Here is a 20,975-nt window from a genome sequence, read left to right on the forward strand (position 1 = left end):
CGAATCTTCCTAACCCATGTTAGGACGGATCGAAAGCTATCCCAGTCTGGGGCAACCACGCGTTGCCTTGTATGAAAGATCCCACCGTGAACTTCCTGGCCTGGTCCGAAGTAAGGGCAGGATGATACCCGGGCCACTTGACCCGCCCGCTTGTGTTCGAGCCCGCCCCAGTGTTCATGTACTCTCCATAAAAGATGGTAATGGGTGGCTGCACGTTGGGGATCCACTCGGTCCAGCCCTTCGGGCTCAGGAACGGGCCGATGCTCGACCCCATGAAGACCGTGGTCGAGTAGGCCTTCCGCGGCCGGCCCAAGTATGTTTGGGCCGTCAGATTCCCGTTCGGAGTTACCCTACAGTTTTGGATTGAGATCCCGCCGTTCTGGTTCGGGTCGGAGTTGCCTTGGGCCGTGAGCGTGAGGGTGTCATACTGGGAGCTCAGGGGCTGGCGAGGCAGGATCGTGCAGTTCTGGAGGACGGCGACGGCGTTCCCGAAGATGAAGTCTATGGTGCCCGTGACGTCACAATCTTGATAGAACTGGCGGTTTGTAGAGGCATAGAGGGTGTCCTGGAACGCATCGAACGCGCAGCGGTACATCACGGAGAGGTCGGACTGCGATAGGAATGCCACGGCCTGTTGCTTTGCTGCGCCGGCGGTGTTCACGAACCCCATGTCTCTAGCAATGAAGCCTTTTCCTATAACAGCTGGTTTTGAACAAAAGCACATCGTTAGTGCATTTGTCAACACATTAAAGTTTAGAGCTAATCATCGACATAATATATTTCATTCATAAAAGGGAAGCATTTTTCCAATTAGAGAGATCAGCGATGCTTACTGAACGTTGCCGTCGAGTATGTTGGTGTCCCGTCGACGAAATTTAGGTTTCCGGTGACGATGGTAGAAGTCTTCCCATCCCCATACATCATCACATTCCACTTGTTCTTATCCAAGAGCACGTTCTCTTTATAAACCCCAGCCTTAATGTAAATCACAAACCTCGACAAGCTTTTCTCAGGTATGGCCTCCACCGCGTCTTTGATCGTCTTGTAGTTCCCTGTCCCATCTTGCGCCACCGTCAGGTTCGGCCTCAGGTTCACCGCCTGGAGAAGTCTTCGGTTGGCCGGGCCGACCCAGCTTGGGAGATCGGACCTGGCTCCTCCAAATCCTAGCAACCTCCGTTGGATGGGGACGTCGTAGGCGGCTATTAAACTCACGATTTTGGTGACAATGGCCAGGCTGTTGCTGGTGAACTCGGTGGAGTTTCGCATGGCGAGTCTCATGTCACCAAGGAGGGTGGAGTTGGCCTCTTCGAGCGCATCTAAGCAGGTTTCTTGGTGGGTGATGGCCGTGCTTAGCCAAGTCCGCATATCAGTGACTGTGGAAGGCAATGGGAGCTTTTGGCCTTGGTTGACCTCCATGAGAGACGCCGTGTCGTTGAGGTGGTCGATGGCGTCTTGGAGCACTGTTTGGCAGACTCCGAACGCGGCTTGCTCGAGGGGATCGGTCATCTACACACCCGAGGTTGATCGATTGTTGGAATGGGGAGAGAGATATATCATATGAAATGTGCAGAGAGCATGCATTTCTTTTGTACGTACTTGGCATATGAACCGTTGCATCTGATATATTCAGATTCAACGAGTTCCAAAACTTGTGTGGAAGCAAATTCTAGGCTTACTTTAGCTCCAGGAATTGGTGAAACATCTTTGAAAGAAGTTGGTCTTATGTCAAGGCATCAAACGGATATCTTTACGTAAAAATCGCATTTGGCGGATCATCTGTAGTCGAATTTATAATCATCCATGTTTTATTTAGCCTACCTGCGGGACGAGCTGGTTCGTATAATTGAAGAAGCTGGCCGCCCCGTTAATGGCGACCAGAAGCGAGAGCTTGAAGATCTGCCTGGGGTCAGTGGAGTTGGAGGAGCTCTCGAGTGTCGTGATGCTGGAGAAGCATGAGTTGGGGTATTCGGTCGCGTTGCACACAGCCCTGATCGACGCGGCCGGAGTCATCAGGGCCGCGGAGCTCAAGTTGGCATTGTCGCTTCGTTTCTTGAGGACCGCTCCCCAGACGATGCTGACAATCGCCGCCAGGAGCACGATGGAAGCAGCCGCGATGATGATCACGCGGCGGCGCGTCCTCTTCCTGAAGGCGCGATCCTCTAGCTCGTCGAACTTGCCAGAGCCCCTGAAGGACTTGACCGATTCCATACGCGCGGGCATCAAAGTGATGTTATTGTTATGGTCGTAGTGGAGTTTTGGAGTAGACTACTCTCGTTTTATTGGAGGAGATAAGAGACACGGCTTGGAACACGCCTTTTCGTCGAATCTGGTAAAATCTTTAATGTTTCTAACGTTAAAAATTGGTATGCGACCATTTCTCTTTCTAAATCGAGATTAATTTAAAACATCCCGCGTTATTCCTTCATTAAAGGATACAAATTCCGTAAGGATAAGATTATTCAACTAAGTTATAGAATAATCATTGTGTATGACTTACCATATAATAAGATCATATATGGTCTTTATTGTACTCTGATTACCAAGCCCTTGTTTGGTTTGGCATTTGGAAATACAAAGACCTTAAGTTAAAGGGATCTTTTTCTAAATACAAAGAATGTTTGGTAAAGTATAATTGTAAATTGCCTTAAGAATCGACTTTGATTTAAGCATTTGAAAAAACTAACACTTCTAAAGGACTTTAATTACATATATCAAATAAATAATAAAAATAGTTTTGTGCTGGCAATGCTTAGACAATGGTTGGGTGCTGGCAAGCCAAATTTGGCACTGTCGGCCCTCACCTAAGGTCACAACCCCAAGTTGAGGTCATGAGACCTCAAGAGTGCTAGATTTGGCTCACCGGCTTAATGGTCGAAAAAAACGGAATTTCGAAAAAATTGGGAAAAGAAGTTCACTAGATCCTGAAACTTGGCTTTTGAAAATGCCGAGAGTTTTCGGCTTCACTAATGCTGGCATTTCTCCAAAGCAGTCCAATTTTTTTTTTTACCAAACACCCTAACTAAGAAACTTTAGAAGCCTAAAGTCCAATAGGAAAGCCAAACCATACGCCCCTCTAAGTCTCGCACTTCAATTTGCATCCACTAGTAGAGAGAGAAAGGAAAATATAAGTGAGTTTGACCAAATCAAAGTCGGCACCCCACTTGACATCTTCTTTTAATTTTCCTTGCCCGTTTCAGCGGTGATTAATTTGGTTGTTAGACGAAAGCATATCCTAACGATAAATTTAGGGAAAATTGGCAGTGACCGAATAATTTTTATAAGCATGCGAAATACCTTACGCCTCACATTCCTCAACCGTCCCCCATCGATTTTTCTTAATCAATTAATGCTCTTCTAAATGAGGATATATGAAGGCATGGCGTGGGATTGGCGGGCACTCGCATTGATTTATAGTTAGTCAAAGCATTCCCACCCCCCCCTCCCCAATTGACTTACCTGTAGTTGACTTTGCGAAGCCGGCGAACGGTTTCTCTTTCTCTTTGAGAAGCTTTGATTAGTCCTCGCTCGCTCCTGATGCGTGAGCGAGAGCTCCATCCCGCTCCTGATAATAAAATAATACAAAGCTCACATAAAGCTTGCGTGATCTGTGATTAAGATTAAATGGTCTCGCCTGCAAAGGAGTTGCAGGAAGAAAGGTCAAGAGTCCTTACATTAGGAACAAAATATGGGTCCGTCTTGACACGAAGCGCGATTTTTGTGGGATTGGGCAAGTATTTTCGTATCATTGGCGGGGCTTGAGCAAGGACTTTAAGATCCGATACCACGACCGCGCCCAGCTCACTTTAGGCCCGCCTATTGATTGCGTCGCATTTTGCGTGTGAAACCTGCCCTACAATTTTAATCTCGGACCTTTGTTTGGCCTAATGTTACCGAGGCACTTCTTTGATCCCTCTATAAAGTTGCACTGCATAGTACACTGAATTTTTTAGTTCATAGCGCATAGTTAAATTGTTTTGGCCTCTCAAGAACACCAAACGCCCAAGTCATCTCTTCTCGTAATATCCCGCCGGTGGTTGTCACGGTCAGTCCAATGCCCATTCATTTCTCTGAAAAGATCTCAAGTAATGACAGGCACGGGGCAGAAAACTAATGCGTAATCGAAATATCAATGGTCATGGTACGAACCGATTTAATCTTGCTTACGGGCTGAGTGAAAATAAAACCCCGATGGAGCTCAGTCAACTGCCTCTGGTGATGTTAATCGCGGTGGTGAACCCTTGCGCCTCTGTCGCCGACGTTATCACCTTAAAGCCCTTCCATTTCACTCTCTTCAAGGTTCCGGCACAGCGCCGGTGTTCCGGTACTCTCTGCAGTACAATGTGTCGAGGGCGCATGTCCTGCTACACTCATGCCAACCCACCGGGTTGATCATGTCCGAGATCGACAACTGCATGATCACCGTCCTTGAGCAGCAGAGGTACGTTGGAAAACTGCCCTTCACCGGTTGGAGATCACTGGTTGCAGCAGAACTGCATCGTTGGTGAAAATTTAGGAGCGCGGTACAATAAACACATCACATAGCTTTTGAGTTCTAGTAGTGACACCAACTCATACACGCAGAACTTTATTATTATTCCTACATACGCACCTGCATATTTGGATCAAATTCGCGTGTTTTGGTTCGGGTCAGTTCGGCCTTGGGTGGTAACCATGTTCTTCTGGCCACAGTTTGGCTGGTGAGCGTGCATGTCGCAATCCTGAAAGATGGCGGCCGCATTGCCAAAGATAAAGTCGACCGTACCGGCAATGAAGCACTTGACAAAAAATTGGCGGTTGGTATGGACATAGAGGGTGTGCTGGTGGGCGAGGATGTTGCGTTGGGAGAAGGCAGAGAGATAGGCACTCATGCAGTGCGCGACGGCCTGGCGGTTTCAAGCGCTGGTGGCGTTCTGAAAGGTTATGTCTCTGGCCAAGAATCGCTTGGCCGACCACCGCTGCAATACATGATAAATGTCACAGTTCGATAAGCAAGCATGGCAAGCATTTCCTCAGAATTTGCCAAAGCGATTGTAATGCCGTAGAATATGCCGACTTAATCTTAATCAATCTTTCTTACTTTTGCCAAAGTTAATTGGTTGATTAGAGTGATTGGACTTCCAATCGTGTTGTGTGCACTTATATCTCATGCTTTTTCATAGGAAAAGAAGCTGTCCGGATTGCGATAGGATGGTTAGGTTGCACCATGGACTTTCTCTAATCTCCTTCACATCCTTCATTCTCCAATCTTTCTTTTCAAAGCGTTCAAATCGGTTTTCGCTTCTTTTCTTTCGTTCCAAAATCTCGAAGCGCTTTCCAATACAAAAAGGAAACGACCCTTTGATTCTTCACACATGCATACACAGCACGAGCAAATGTTGATTCGGAAAAATAGGAAACGACAACCTTTCCGAAAGAATTTTACACTTACATGCAACATGCGACTCTTCCTCACCCATGTCTGAATCATAAGGATGGATCGAAAGCGACCCTAGTTTGGGGCAAACACGTGTTACCCTATATGAACGAGCCAACTGTGAACTTCCCGGCTTGGTCCGAAGTAAGGGCAGGATGAGGATGGTACCCAAGCCACTTTGACCCGCCCGCTCGTGTTGGAGCCCCGCCCATTGTTCATGTACTCTCCATAAAAGATTGTCATGGGCGGCTGCACGTTGATGATCCACTTGATCCAGCCCTTCAAGCTCAGGAACGGACCGATGCTCTACCCCATGAAGACCGTGGTCTATTAGGCCTTCCACGGCCGGCTTAAGTACGTCTGGGCCGTCAGGTTCGCGTTCGGAGTTATCCTGCGCTTGAGGATTGAGATCCTGCTATTCTGGTTCGGGTCAGACTTGCCTTAGGCCGTGAGGGTGTCGTGTTGGAAGCTCAGGGGTTGGCGAGGCAAGATCGTGCAGCTCTGGAGGACGGTGACGGCGTTTCCGAAAATGAAGTCCGCTGTGCCTGTGATATCGCGGTCTCGGTAAAACTGGCGGTTCATTTGGGCATAGAGGGTATCTTGAAATGCGTCGAACGCACGCCGGTACATCACGAAGAGGTCAGACTGCAACCGGAATGCCACGGCCTAGTGCTTCACTGGGCCTGCAGTGTTCGCGAACCCCATGTCCCTAGCAATAAAGCCTTTTCCTACAATAGCTGGTATTGAACAAAATTATATCCATCACGAACGCTGGCGTCTCGTCAATGAAATTTAGGTCACCAGTGACAATGGTACGGACCTTCCCGTTCCCATACATCATAACATTCCACTCGCTCTTATCCAAAAGCATGTTCTCTTTATAAACCCCGACCTTAACGTAAATCACGAACCTCAACAAGCTTTTCTCATGTATGGCCTCCACCGCATCTTTGATCGTCTTGTGATTCCCCATCCCGTCTTGGGCCACCGTCAGGTTCGGCCTCAGGTTCACCGCCTGGAGTAGTCTCCGGTTGGCTGGGCTGACCCAGCTTGGGAAATCGGACCCGGCTCCTCCGAACCCTAGGAACCTCCCGCGGATGGGGACGTCGAAGGCGGCTAATAAACTCATGATTTTGGTGACGATGGCTAAGCTGTTGCTGGTGAACTCGGTGGAGTTTCGCACGGGCGAGTTTCATGTCGCTGAGGCGGGTGGAGTTGGCCTCTTCAAGCGCATCTAAGCAGGTTTCATGGTTGGTGATGGCCGTGCTTTGCCAAGTCCGCATATCAGTGATTGTGGAAGGTGATAGGAGCTCTTGGCCTTGGTTGACCTCCATAAGAGACACTGAGTCGTGGAGGTGGTCGACGGCGTCCTGAAGGATGGTTTGGCAGACTGCAAACGCCACTTGCTCGAGGGATCGGTCACCTATACACGTGAGGTTGATCGATTGTTGAAATGGGGAGAGAGATTTATCATATGAAATGTGCAGAGAGCATACATCTCTTTTGTACGTGATTGACATATGAACCGTTGCATCCGATATCTTCAGATTCAACGAGTTCCAAAACTTGTGTGGCAACAAATTCTAGGCTTATTTTAGCTCCAGGAATCGCTGAAAGATCTTTGAGAGAAGTTGGTCTTATGTCAAAAGGCATCAAACGGATATCTTTACGTAAAATTCGCATTTGGTGGATCATCTGTAGTCGAATGTGTAAACATCCATGTTTTATTTAGCCTACCTGCAGGACGAGCTGGTTCGTAAAATTGAAGAAGCTGGCCACCCCGTTGATGGCGACCAGGACCGAGAGCTTGAAGATCTGTTCGGGGTCAGTGGTGTTGGGAGAAGCGCTGGTGTGTCGCGATGCCGGAGAAGCATGAGTCGGGGTATTCAGTCGCGCTGCACACGGCCCTGATCGACGCCGCCAGGGTCATCGGAGCCACGGAGCTCGAGCTGGCATCGTTGCTTCGTCTCTTGAGGATCGTTCCCACGACGGCGTCGATGATCACCGCCAGGAGCACAAGGGAAGACGCGGCGACAATGATCACACCGCGGCGTGTCCTCCTCCTCAAGGCGCGATCCTCAAGCGGATCGACCTTACCGTAGCCCCAAAAGGACTTGACCGATACGCGCGTGGTAGCTAAGTGATTTTATTTTCACGGTCGTGCTGGAGTTTTGGGGAGGACTATTCTCGTTTTATAGGAGGAGATTAGAGACAACGCTCGGAACACGTCTTTTCGTCGACTCTTTCACTTTCTTAATTTTCTAGTAAATTCTTTGGTGTTTCTAATTCGACATTAATTTAAGACATCCGATGAAGAAGTAAACATCCCGCGTTATTCCTTCCTTGAAGAAAAACATTCGCAAACGTCCGATTACTTAGCTAAGTTGTCGAATAATCTTTACGCATCTACTTACCCTTTAAAAAAATCATGTATAGCCTTTATTGTGCTCTGATTACTAAGCCCGTGTTCAGTTTGGCATTTGGGAAAAGCCTATGAGGAAACACAAACACCTTAGGCTGAAGGGATCTTTTTTGAAATACAAATATTGTTTAGTAAAATGTAATTGAAAAGTGCCTTGAAAATCGACTTATATTTAAATGGTTGGAAAAAGTGACGCTCGTGAAGGAGTTCAATTGCATATATCAAATAAATAATAAAAAGAGTATTGTACTAGTGGCGCTTAGGCAATGAGGGTCCATTTGGTAACGCTCTTGTTTCAAAAATAATTTCTTTTTAGAAAGTCTTTTCTATTTTTATTCTCTTGAACAATTTCTCAATAAAAGAACATATTTTGTAACTATACAAAATTTCTATTCTCGGAATGAAAAAAGAATAAGAATGTGTTTGGTACATTTTATAATTTTTTTTTATAATGTAGAGTTTCTTTTAGTTTTTCTTATTTTTCCTTACCGCCGCCGACCGTCACTACCGGTTGTCATCGATCGCCGCTAATGCCCGCCACTAATGATTGTCGACGACGCCACTCGTTGCAACCAACCGCCACCATTGATGTCATCGACGATCGATGGCGGTGGGCAGCAAGCGGTGATGCTAGCGGTCGTCGACGGTCATTGGTAGCGGCGATGGTCGGCCAACAATAGGCGGCGAGAGGGGGTGGTAGCCGACAAAGAAGAAGAAAAGGAAAAGAAAAGAGAAAAGAGAAAATAACTTATTTCTAAAAATTGTTCTCGGAAATAAGAGACTACTTTTTTCTACTTCTTGTTTCTATTCCAAATTTTCTATTCTCGAAATAAGAAACACCAAATTTTCTAAAATTGGCCACTTTTCTATTCTGGGGAATAGAAAAATTAATTGATGTTATCAAACAAATTTATGTTCTTTTTTTGTTCAAAGGACTAAAAGAATAGAATTTTTTAGAAATAGAAACGTTATCAAACAGGACCTGAGTGGGAGCCGATGAGCCAAATTTGGCACAATTAGCCCTTGCCTGAGGTTGCAACCCCAAGTTGAGGTCGCAAGACCCCAAGCGAAGGTCCCTCGTGCTAGATTTGGTTCACTGGCAATGTTGCGAGTTAGGGGTAAAATGGAATTTTGGAAAGGTTGGGAAAAAAAAGTTCATTAGATCCTAAAACATGCTTTCTAAAAAAATGCAGAAAGTTTTCAGCTTCGCCAATACTGGCATTTCCCCAAAGCAGTCCAAATTCTTTTTTTATCAAATGCTCTAAGTTTCACTCAAGAGACTTTAGAAGCCTAAAGTACAACAGGAAAGCCAAATCAAACACGCCTCTAAGCCTCGCACTTCAATATGCATCCACTAGTCAAGAAAAAAAATAATATAAGAGAGTCTGGGAAAATCAAAGTCGCCACCCACTTGACATCTTCTTTTAATTTTCCATGCCCATTTCAACGTTGATTGATTTGCTTGTTAGACTGTCCATATGATGTAAGGTGATTTCACATCAAACGAAAGTATACCCTAACGATAGATTTTGGGAAATTGGCAATGGTATTGACCATAGAAATTTTATAAGCATGCAAAGAATCTCGCATCTCATATTCCTCAATCAACCCATCGTTTGTAAGAGGGACCAGTTCCTATGATCGGAGGGAGACACGGTTTTAAGACCCTTAATTAATCAAATTGAATTAATAAATTTTCTTCTAAATGAGGATACATGAAGGAATGGCTTGGGAATTGGCAAGCGTGGTCTATGGGTGTATATAGCATAAGAACACTTGCACTGATTTAGAGATAGTCAAAGCATTTTCTCCCCATTGACTTACCTGCGGTTGACTTTGCCAAACCGGTGAAGGGTTTCTCCATGTGAAGCTTTGATCAGTTCTTGCTCGCTCATAATATGTGAATGAGCTCCTTCCCGATCATTAAGTAATATCAGTCTCACGTGAACCTCGCATAATTTAATGTGTTTTGAGATTAAATGATCTCGCATAAGAAAAGGTTAGAGCCCTTAGGGTGCGTTTGGAATCAGCTTTGCAAGGGACTTTGGGCTTCTAAAGATACTTGGGCTAAAAGCCGAGGTGTTTGGGAACAATTTTAGAATTTCCATTAGGCCAAAGCTGGCCTTCCCAAGGCTGAAAGCCCAAGGCAGGTGAAGGGGTGCCTTGGGCTTTCAGCCTTTCGGCATATAAGTGACTGTTCATTTTTTTATTTTCTTCCAAAAATATCCTCGCCTACTCTCGATTTTTCCGGTTTTGCCCTCGTTGTTGTACTGTTCATCTTCTTCTCCGTTGAAGGCCGACGGCGTGTTCCTCGAAGCCGAGTGAGTGGCCGCCGACGGCTCGGCATGGTTGCGATGGCCCACCGACCGATCGCCGGGAGTGGTGCGACCGCCGCCCGTCCGGGTTGAGGCGATCGTTGTGGGTCGCGGCGAGGTTTGGGTCGCCGACCTGCCGCGACCCGATCCGAGGGCGGCGAGGTCCTCCCGCTACCTCGCCGCCCCGGATCTTGGTCACGGCGGTTGCCGGAGGTCGCGCGACCTCGCCGCGACCCCATCCGGGCGGCGCGGTCGCGTGACCGCCGCGACCCAGATCCGGGGCCGCAAGGTCGCGGGGACCTCGCCGCCCAGATCCGGGTCGCGGCCGGGTCGCCCGACGTCCGAGACCCTCGGCGATGGTTTTCGTGGTCGCCGACGTCCGGCGACCCTCTCGTGATGGTCTTCAATGGTCGCCCGACGTCCGGCGACCCTCGCCGGTGGTCTTCAATGGTCGCCCGACGTCCGCGACCCTCGCCGGTGGTCTTCGTGACGTCCGGCGGCCACTTGCCCTTCCCGCCATCCGCCCTTCCGATCAATTTTTTATTTATTTTTCTTTTTATAACTTTTTTTATTACAAAGCACTTTGCAAATATAATTCCTCCAAACACCATTTTGTTTAAAGATACTTCAAATGGGCTTTCAAACTACAATTTTACCAAACACACTTTGCATTTTGGAAAATACATTAAACTCAAAGGTCTTTGCATTTTCAAGGACTTTTTCCCAAAAGCGCTCCCAAACGCACCCTTACATTATGTACAAACTATGGGCCCGCCTTGACTGGGAGCGCGACTTTTGTGGGCTTGGACAAGTTTTTTCGTATCATCGGCGGGGCCTGAATAAGGACTTTTAGACCCGATACCAAAACTTCGCCCGGCCCACTTTAGGCCCGCCTATTGATTGCGTCTTATTTTGCATGCCAAACCCGGCCTACCATTTTAATCTCTCATCTTTGTTTGGCCTAATGATGCCTAGGCACTTCTTTGATCCATAGACAAAGTTGCACCGCACGGTACACTGAATTTAATCGTGCTACGTCCCGAGATTTCATAGCGCATAGTTAATTGTTTTGGTTTCTCTAGAACATTAAACGCACAAGTCATCCCTTCTCATTACATGGACTAATATCCCGATGGTGATTTTCGTGGCCAGTCCAACGCCTGGATTTCGTTTCTCTGAAAAGACCTCAGGTACTGATAGGCACCGGACAATAACCAAATGCATAATCGAAATTTCAGTAGGTTGGTTAGAGTGCACCATGGACTTTCTCTAATCTCATGATTTTTCATAGTAAAAGAAGCTGTTGAATTGCAATAGGATGGTTAGATTGCACCATGGACTTTCTCTAATCTTCGTCACATCCTACATTCTCCAATTTTTCTTTTGAAAGCGTTCAAATCGGTTTTCGCTTTTCTCTTTCGTTCCAAAATCTCGACACACTTTGCAATACAAAAAGGAAACGACCCATTGATTTTTCACACATGCATACACATCACGAGCAAAGATAGATTTGGAAAAATAGGAAACGACAACCTTTGCGAAAGAATTTCACACTTATATGCAACATGCGACTTTTCCTCACCCAGATTTGAATCATAAGGATGGATCGAAAGCAACCCCAGTTTGGGGCAACCACGAGTTGCCTTGTATGAACGAGCCCACCGCGAACTTCCCGGCCTGGTCCGTAGTAAGGGCAGGATGGTACCCGGGCCATTGGACCCGCCCGTTCTTGTTCGAGCCCGGCCCGGTGTTCATGTACTCCCCGTAAAAGATGGTCTTGGGCGGCTGCACGTTGGGGATCCACTCGGTCCAGCCCTTCGGGCTCAGGAACGGGCCGATGCTCGACTCCATGAAGACCGTGGTCGAGTAGTCCTTCCATGGCCGGCCTAAGTACGTTGGGACAGTCAGCTTCCCGTTCGGAGTTATCCTACACTTGTGGATTGAGATCCCGCCGTTTTGGTTGGGGTCGGACTTGCCTTGGGCCGTGAGGGTGTTGTATTGGAAGCTCAAGGGTTGCCGGGGCAGGATAGTGCAGTTCTGGAATACGGCGGCGGCGTTCCCGAAGATGAAGTCTACGGTGCCCGTGACATCGCAGTCCCGATAGAACTGGCGGTTTGCATAGGCATAGAGGGTGTCCTGGAACGCATCAAACGCGCAGCGGTACATCACGGAGAGGTCGGACTGCGACAGGAATGCCACAGCCTGGTGCTTCGCAGCGCCGGCGGTGTTCGCGAATCCCATGTCTCTAGCAATGAAGCCTTTTCCTATAACAGCTGGTATTGAACAAAAGTACATTGTTAGTGCATTTGTCAACCCATTAAAGTTTAGAGCTAATCATCGACGTAATATATTTCATCTATATAAAGGAAGCATTTTTCTAGTTAGAGAGATCAACAATGCTTACTGAACGTCGCCGTCCCATATGTTGGTGTTCCGTCGACGAAATTTAGATTTCCGGTGACGATGGTACGAGTCATCCCATCCCCGTACATCATCACATTCCACTTGTTCTTATCCAAAAGCACGTTCTCCTTATAAACCCCGGCCTTCACGTAAATCACGAACCTCGACAAGCTTTTCTTAGGTATGGCCTCCACCGCGTCTTTGATTGTCTTGTAGTTCCCCGTCCCGTCTTGCGCCACCGTCAGGTTCGGCCTCAGGTTCACCGCCTGGAGTGCTCTCCGGTCGGCCAGGCCAACCCAGCTTGGGAAATCGGACCTAGCTTCTCCGAACCCTAGCAACCTCCGGTGGATTGGTAAGTTGAAGCCGGCTAATAGACTCACGATTTTGGTGACGATGGCTAGGCTGTTGCTGCTGAACTCGGTGGAGTTTCGCACGGTGAGTTTCAAGTCGCCGAGGTGGGTGAAGTTGGCCTCTTCGAGAGCGTCAAAGCAAGTTTCTTGGTCAGTGATGGCTGTGCTTAGCCAAGTCCGCATATCGGTGATTGTGGATGGAGATAGGAGCTTTTGGCCTTGGTTGGGCTCCATGAGAGACGCCGAGTCATTGAGGTGGTCGACGGCGTCTTGGAGCACCGTTTGGCAGACGCCAAAAGCCGCTTGCTCTAGGGGATCGCTCACCTATGAACACAAGGTTAATCGATTGTCAATTGGGGTCGTGCCATGATATATATTATATGATCACAACCTTTAAGTGATAAGATTGATTATGAGATTTGTAGACGTACTTTAAAGCTCAAGATGAAATTTTGTTTGAGAGGAGTTAGTCTTATTTCAAAGGTGCAAACAGATATTACTACGTAAAAATTTGCAATGGGGGATTATCTGTAGTTGGAGAATGAAGATACAATCACGGACAATTCATCCTGACATCCAGCATGTTTAATTTAGCCTACCTGCGTGACAAGCTGGCTGGTATAGTTAAAGAAGCTCGCCACCTCGTTGATGGCGACGAGGAGCGAGAGCCTGAAGATTTGCTTAGGGTCAGTGGCGCCGGGGAGCTCTCGTATGACGCAAGGCTGGAGAAGCACGAGTCCGGGTACTCGGTCACACTGCACACGGCCTTGATCGCCGCCACGGGAGTCATCTGGGCCGCCTGGCTTGAGCCGGCGCCGTTGCCCCTTCTGTTCAGGACTGTCCCCAGGACGGTGGCAACAATCACTGCCAGGAGCACGAAGGAAGATGCCACGATGATCACCACGCGGCGGCGGCTCGTCCTCCTCCTGAAGGCGCGATCCTCGAGCTCGTCGACCTTGCCGTAGCCCCTTAAGGACTTGGTTGATTCCATGCTTGTGTGTATCAAGTGATGTTATTGTTGAATCGTGAATTTGTAGATGCTCGAGGGTGGGTGATCGTCATCCTTTGACTTCATTTCTGGATAGAGCCTGGTTTGTGTCTTCGATAGATGATGCGCACTAACCATGTAACAAAATCATATAGACCGTCCTTATGAATTTCTAGAATTACTATTTCTTTTTTGCTTCGATTTATTAGACAAATATATATGTGGGTGTTTATGTATTATGAATCCTCTGCATCCGATGCTAAGAAAATAGGGAGTATGGCTAGATCAAGGTCGGCACTTGATATCTTCTTAATTTCGTTCAGCGTTGTTGCCATGTCCATTTGCTTGTAAGGCCATCCGTGTTTACGTGATCTCACGTTAGACGAAACATGGGAATACCCTAAAAAAAGAGATTTAGGAAAGACGGCAACGGCTAATTCATTCTTATTCATGAGCACAAGTTCGATGTCCTAGTTGTTTTGTAAGGAGGGACCGATCCTATGACCGAAAAGAGACCCGGTTAAGAGCCTTAGGATATAATTTTTTTAGTGAAAGTGTTTTCAGAAAATTATTCTTTCAGATTTTCACCCCGACAATGTCTAGTCAATTGAAAACATTTTTCGATCAATGAAAAAATTCATGCATAAAAATTATGAAAATGAATTCCTAAATTAAAGAGGTAAAAAAACTTTCCAGAATTGCTCCACTTGATTTTTAATTTCTTTTTCTTTTTCTTTTTCCTTCTCCCTTCGTTAGTCATTAGGTCTCCACGATGGTCGATGACTAGTCATAGGTGCACGCTGGTAAAGGCTTGACCTCCCTAGATCCTAGCAAGGTCAAGCCTTGTCTGTGACTTGTCGTTGGCTGTTGTCAAGTCCCAGCAAGTAGTAGATAAAGAAGGAAAAATAAAAAGGAAAAGAAAGAAACAAATAAAATAAAAATTATTTAAAAATTCATAAAAAGTTCACCTTAGGTAAAGCCATGAGATTATTTTTTTATTATTATATCTAAACACCATAAAACATTTTCAGTCATATATCACCGAACAAAAAAAAAAATTATTATTTCCCTAAAAATGATTTTCCAAAAATATTTTCATTTATCATGAAATTTTCCTCCAAGTAAACGCACCCTAGCTTTATTTGTTTCATAGAAAATATCATGTCAAAAATATTTTCCTAAAAACAATCTCTTATATCACTTAAAAGAATGAATGAATGAAAATTATATTCTCTATTCACTAACATAAACATAAATTGTTACCAATAATAAAAATATTTTCTATTAATTAATTATTTCAAACATTACAAGTGGGCATCTTTAAAAGAAAATTATTTTTTGAATCACACGGGACAAAATAATTACGTGCTAAGGAACACTATTTGGGCAAATTCCAACCGGTGATATATAAAGGGCTTGGGAATTGGCGAGCGTGGTCTCCATGTATACATATAGTATAAGAACAAATACTAAACTAGACACATCGACTGAACGTTTGTCAAAAGAGCATTTTCCCCATTAACTTACATGCGGGTTGACCTTGCGGAACTGGTGAAGGGTATACATAGGACGTTTGATCATTCTTGCTTGCTCTTGCTGCGTGCCGCTTGCTGATGTCGAGATCACGTGGAGCCCGAATGATCTAATGCGATGGAAGCACGACCTTAGCGGGTTTGGACAAGCATATTCCTTTTCAAGCCGAGACCCACCTATTTAGCTTCGGTCGGGCCTTCCAAGTAAGCCCGATCGATGAAGAAAGTTCATTGTTTTGGTACCATTGGCCGGCCTGAACAAGAACTTTGAGGCTCAGTATCAAACGCCACCTCGCTTGCTTAGGCCAGCCTCTTGATCACGTCTAATTCCGTGTGCCGGATCCGACCTCTAATTGTATTATTTGATCTTTGTCTCGCCTAATGACACCGAGGCACTTCTATGAACACTATAGAGCACGCTACACAGTTCGTTGTTCTTTTTTTATTTTTACTTTTTGTCCAATTCGAATCTTCCATGTACATATTTGTGCAGTGGTCACGAAGATTGAACCCTAGACCTAATATCCTTCAGCCCAATCCCTCTAATCCCTTTACCGGCAGTGCCACATGCTTGTTGGCATAGTACACTTAACTCAATTATACCCTTTCCGAGATTTCATAGAACACAATTAATTTATTTTGATTTCAAGAGAACTAAACGCACAAGTCATCCCTTCTCATTATATGTACTAAATATCCCAATGGTGATTTCCATGGGTCAGTACAATGCCCAAATTTCATTTCTCTGACCAAACCACAAGTACTGATAGGCACTCGACCGATAACCTAATGCATAATCGGAATATCAATGGTCATGGTACAAACCGATTTTATCTTGCTCACAGGGTGAGTGAAAATGGGAACCCGGTGGAGCTCAACCAACTGGCTCCGCCAATGAAATTCCCGGCGGTGAACCCTTGTGCCTCCGTAGCCGACGTAATCACCTTAAAGCCCTTCCAGTTCACTCTCTTTGTGGTTCCGGCACCTGCGCCGATGTTCTGGTACTCTCCATAGTACAATGTGTTGAGGGCAAAGGTCCCACTCCACTCGTGCCAACCCACCGGGTCGATTACGTCCGAGATCGATGATTGCATAATCACTGTCCTCGAGTACTCCTTCCATGGACGACCGAGGTACGTTGGGAAACTGCTCTTCACTGATCGGAGATCGTTGGTCTCAGCAATCCTGCGTCATTGGTAACAATTTAGACGTGGTACAAGTATAAATTTGGAGCTATTGAATTATTAGAGTAATTACACGATATCCTAAACACAAAAATAATTTTTCATTCCTACATACGCACCTGCATTTTTGGATCACGATTCCCGTGTTTTGGTTCGGGTCAATTCGTCCTTGAGCAGTAACCATGTTCTTTTGGCCAGGGTTTGGCTTGCGGGCATGGATGTCACAGTCTTGGATGACGACAGCTGCGTTACCAAAGATGAAGTCGACTGTGCCGGCAATTAAGCACTTGACAAAGAATTGGCGGTTGTTGTGGACATAGAGGGTATCTTGGTAGGCGAGGATGTCGCATTCGTAAAAGGCTGATAGATCGGCGCCAACCCGGAGCGCAACGGCCTGGTGGTTTGAAGGGCCAGCGGTGTTCTGGAAGGTTATGCTTTTGGCCAAGAATCGCTCGCCAACCACCGCTGCAGTGCATAAGAAATGTCAAATTTCGATAAACAAATAATGGTACAATAACAGAAAGTCATCTGATCACATTTATCAGAATAGGATATACATTTCTTTCTAAGTACTAGACCTGAAAAAGATCACGGGGGAATCTGCAAAATACATGTTCTTACTTCTTGAAGTCTTCTTTGTAAACATTGAGTTTCGATTTTAATGTGCAAAAAATTTCCCCACTTTACACATTTCTCAATTCGATTTTTCAACGCGGACGTCGATATCGATCAAAAGTTTTTATTACATAAAAAGATACGAAAACAACTGTGCCCGCACGCATCCCGGATCTAGTCGTCGTAATTGAAAACATTCTTGCAGTCACAATCATGCATAATGATCTACAAACCAAATTCCAAACATGTGTGTCACCCCAGGCGTTTGAATGCAAGACTTTAACTCCATTCCTGTTTGCCACTACATGCACATGCACAGAAAAGTCCATTCATCTTGTTGACTAAATAAGGGTTTGACTCCATCCACCCCTCGATCGTTAACTCAATCTCCTAGCATGGAATTCCGCAAGCAGGGCCCCCAGCAACAAGAAGCAGTCAAAACAGGACAGCGCCCGAAGCTGTACCGAACCTCGAACTAACACAGTACTTTGCTTCCCACGCGGTTGCGTGCGACCATGCAAGAAACGATGCTTTTGCGATATTCACGGCAGGAAAGGAGGAGGGAATCGAGCACGACGCCCGGAATGAACAGAAAACAGCTTTGACGTACGTATGATGTTACATCACTCACGCCACAACACACCGACATGAAGACAGAGATTCAGACGGCACTAAAATCCCGCCATGAATGAATGAGGGTGTTTAGTCCTAATTACGCGATTGAAAACACAAATCCAAGATCAACGGGCGGACGAACACGACCGGCGGGCCAGGCCAGGCCGGGGCAAAGGATTTGGAGGGGCCCGGCCCGGTCCCGCCCATGTAAATTTATTTTTCTTATTATTTATATTTTTCATCAGGAGGTCTCTGCCTTGGTATAGATTAACATCCTAGCTTTACTACAGGAGTGAGGAGATGAGACAGAAGAAGAGGACATGAAGGGAGGAAGCATCCTGGAAGTGGGACCGTCGCTGTCGCCTCGTCGTACTCCAACGTGGGAGGCGAAGAATCGTACGTAAGATAAGACCGGAGAAAGGAAAGAAGGAAAAAAAAGCCAAAGAAAAAGGGCAGACGACGACTTGTCGTTTTCTTCAGTATTTAAATCCATTCAGTTCGGGAGAGCAGCAGGGAGCGCCAATCAATCAAAGACTCCTCCGGGGTCCCAGCTCGGCTGTAATCCACCTTGGACGGAAGCGGAGACGGAGGGCTCTCGAGGGATTCCCCGTCATGTCCGAATTTGGGCAAGGTACAGTACGTGGCGACGTTAATTCAAACCCCACAACGGTCGCCTCAATCAGAAACGGATTTTGTTACTTTTTTTTAATATTAACTTTTGAAAGGTTGATAAAGAAGCCAGAAAACACAGACCTCAGTTTGGCAAAATGCCATATTAAAAATTCTTAAAGAACTGGGACCATGCTTCTTAGATAACTTTGACTTTGGTAAGACCATATTCTAATTATTTTAATCACAAAAAATCTCAAACAGGTACACTATATACCAAATTAATTTTTTGAAGAAAAAAATCTCAAACTAGTACATTTATAATTAATTTATCCTTTTATTAGTTTATATTAAATTGGATTAAAAAAACTCCAAATCGATACATTAGTCAATTATTATATATTATCCAATTAAATAATTTGACGGTAAAATATAATAGAAACTAACGAATGGTAAATTTGATATAGATATATCAATTTAAAAAATTTTGTGATAAAAAAATTATTTTGAATAAATTTATTGTGTGTATATATTTGAGATTTTTTGTAATATCAATTATATTTTTAATGTTGTTCGCTATGCTTTTATCACACAAAAAAGTGCGCAAACTAATGTGCGAATCGTCATTTGACTTCGACAAGTCCGACCGATAATATCGACCACACGAAAATCGGAAGAGAGGGGGGCCAGCCCGTATCTCCTACATATGTGTGTCAGAACTCGCACTGGTTGTTGTCTGATCGTGCTCAAAGGTTGGCAGAGCCACCCTCTGGGACCGTCGTAGTGACCCCCTTGCAACTTAAAACCCTCGTTCTAATAATTTAGCTCAGTGGACCAATCTAAATGATATTGTTGCCCTTATGACTTAGCCCAAAATAAGGTTGTATTTATAGCAAGTAGTAATGCTACCAAAAAGTAGGTGAATTTACACGTCCTTCATTGCCCTCGAAGTGTACCCATCTTGGTAGTTGATTAAATTTCCGTTACTATTTACTGCATAATCGAGTGACGTGTTTTAACAAACAAAGCATTTAGTTTAGTCAATTAGAGACGCGTACCGACGGTGGCGGACTCGAAGGTGGTGAAGCCGCCCTTCACGCTCCGGTCGCCGGTGATGATGGTGGTGGTCCGGCCGTCGCCGATGAACATCAGGTTGGTCTTCTTCTTCGGCACCTGCACGTTCTCTCTGTACACCCCGGCGTTAATCTTTATCACGTACCGCTTGCTGCTCTTCTCCGGCGCCGCCGCCACTGCCTCCGAGATCGTCTTGTATTTCCCCTTCCCATCCGCCGCCACCACCACGTCCGGAATCACCGCCGTCGACTGCAGCAGCCTCCTGTCACCGGCCGACAGCCACTCCGGCCACCCGCTCTTGTCACCCTAGTTCGAAGAATTTAGGCAGAATCCGTTGATGGGACGGCGGGCGCAGTTTTTTTTTCATCTTCGACATTACGATGTAAAGACAAGAACATTAACCTGAAAAGGCTATAGTCACGTACCTGAACCAGATCCTCTTCCTTAAGCATTTTCCGGTTTGCCGCGGCCTTGCGCTCCGCCTCCATGTCGGCGTCGGTCATGTTCTTGATCATCGCGAGCGCGTTGCTGCACATTTTCTCCACGTGGACCTGCCCCTTCGCCAGCGCCTTCCGCACCTGCCGGTCGGCGTCCTCGTGCGAGAACCCGTCCAGGCAAGTCTCCTGGTTCGTGATCGCCGAGCTCATCAGCGTCTTCAGGTCGTCGGCGTGCTGCTTCAGCGACTTCGCCGCGCTCGGGTACGAGCTCAGGTCCCGCTCCGCTTCCCGGAGCTCGTCCAGCGTCTCGTCGATGGTCTCGAGGCAGTCGTGGAGCGCCCTCTTCTCCCTCTTCGTCAGGCTCTTGCTTCTCTTGCTCAGGAGCTTCTCGACGGCGAAGAAGTTGTGCTCCACGGCGACGGTGGTGATGTTGAGCGACGCCTCGATGACGTCCTTCTGGGTGGCGAGGCCAGCGGCAGCTCCGGGGAAGGCGGCGACGGCTGAGTAGCAGAGGTCCGGGTAGCGCGTGGAGCTGCATGAGGACTTGAGGATGGCGTGGGTCGGTGGGGTGAGGGTGGAAACATCTAGGTTCCGGTCGTGGTGGCCAGAATGGACGCCGGCGACAATGCCGATCACGGCGGCGACGAGGAGGAGGCAACCGGAGATGGAGAGGAGGAGCTTTCGGTTTCTCTTGCCGGAAGTTGAGATTCCGGCGAGGACTTGCTTGACGTTGGCCATTGTGAAGAAGACAGGACGCGACAGGAGGAGCCTCAGTGGGTCGATGGGAGTGCGATGGGAAATGTCATGGGTATAAAAAGAGGAAAAAAATTTGAAAGTACTTTTTTTTTTTTTTGTACATAATTTATATCGATCATTATTGATACGGATGATTGATCAATTTTATGATTGTTATAGCGTTGATTTTCTTTCGTTAGTTTCTTTATCTTATTTTATTGCTATTTATGGTTCTATTCTTCACTTTTATCAAATAATTCTTTTTCCTTCCTTAATTTAAATT

The 20,975-nt window shown here is 46.3% G+C and overlaps 2 protein-coding genes, 1 long non-coding RNA gene and 2 pseudogenes across 3 annotated transcripts; all 5 read right to left on the reverse strand.

Moving 5' to 3' along the window:
• Positions 1–19: 19 nt before the first annotated feature.
• LOC104419530 (pectinesterase 3-like) lies at positions 20–2,233 on the reverse strand. The gene is made up of 3 exons (XM_010031213.3): positions 1,819–2,233; positions 834–1,506; positions 20–702 (listed from the first exon to the last, which is right to left on the reverse strand). The coding sequence occupies exons 1-3, from the start codon at positions 2,218–2,220 to the stop codon at positions 20–22; spliced, it is 1,758 nt and encodes a 585-aa protein (XP_010029515.2). The 5' UTR covers positions 2,221–2,233.
• A 1,245-nt stretch (positions 2,234–3,478) lies between these two features.
• On the reverse strand, positions 3,479–4,944 carry LOC104419529. Its single transcript, XR_720826.3, has 3 exons — positions 4,610–4,944; positions 3,672–4,490; positions 3,479–3,562 (listed from the first exon to the last, which is right to left on the reverse strand). It is a non-coding gene; the product is annotated as an uncharacterized LOC104419529 (long non-coding RNA).
• A 360-nt stretch (positions 4,945–5,304) lies between these two features.
• Positions 5,305–7,557, reverse strand: LOC120288181 (annotated as a pseudogene).
• A 3,933-nt stretch (positions 7,558–11,490) lies between these two features.
• LOC104419528 lies at positions 11,491–13,894 on the reverse strand (annotated as a pseudogene).
• Positions 13,895–16,060: 2,166 nt separating this feature from the next.
• LOC104419527 (pectinesterase-like) lies at positions 16,061–20,756 on the reverse strand. The gene is made up of 4 exons (XM_010031210.3): positions 19,946–20,756; positions 19,505–19,826; positions 16,727–17,072; positions 16,061–16,608 (listed from the first exon to the last, which is right to left on the reverse strand). Exons 1-4 carry the CDS (start codon positions 20,693–20,695, stop codon positions 16,263–16,265), a joined length of 1,764 nt encoding a protein of 587 aa, XP_010029512.2. The 5' UTR covers positions 20,696–20,756; the 3' UTR covers positions 16,061–16,262.
• Between the last annotated feature and the right edge of the window lie 219 nt (positions 20,757–20,975).

Source organism: Eucalyptus grandis, chromosome 9 (assembly GCF_016545825.1).
Source record: "Eucalyptus grandis isolate ANBG69807.140 chromosome 9, ASM1654582v1, whole genome shotgun sequence".
Classification (NCBI taxonomy): domain Eukaryota; kingdom Viridiplantae; phylum Streptophyta; class Magnoliopsida; order Myrtales; family Myrtaceae; genus Eucalyptus; species Eucalyptus grandis.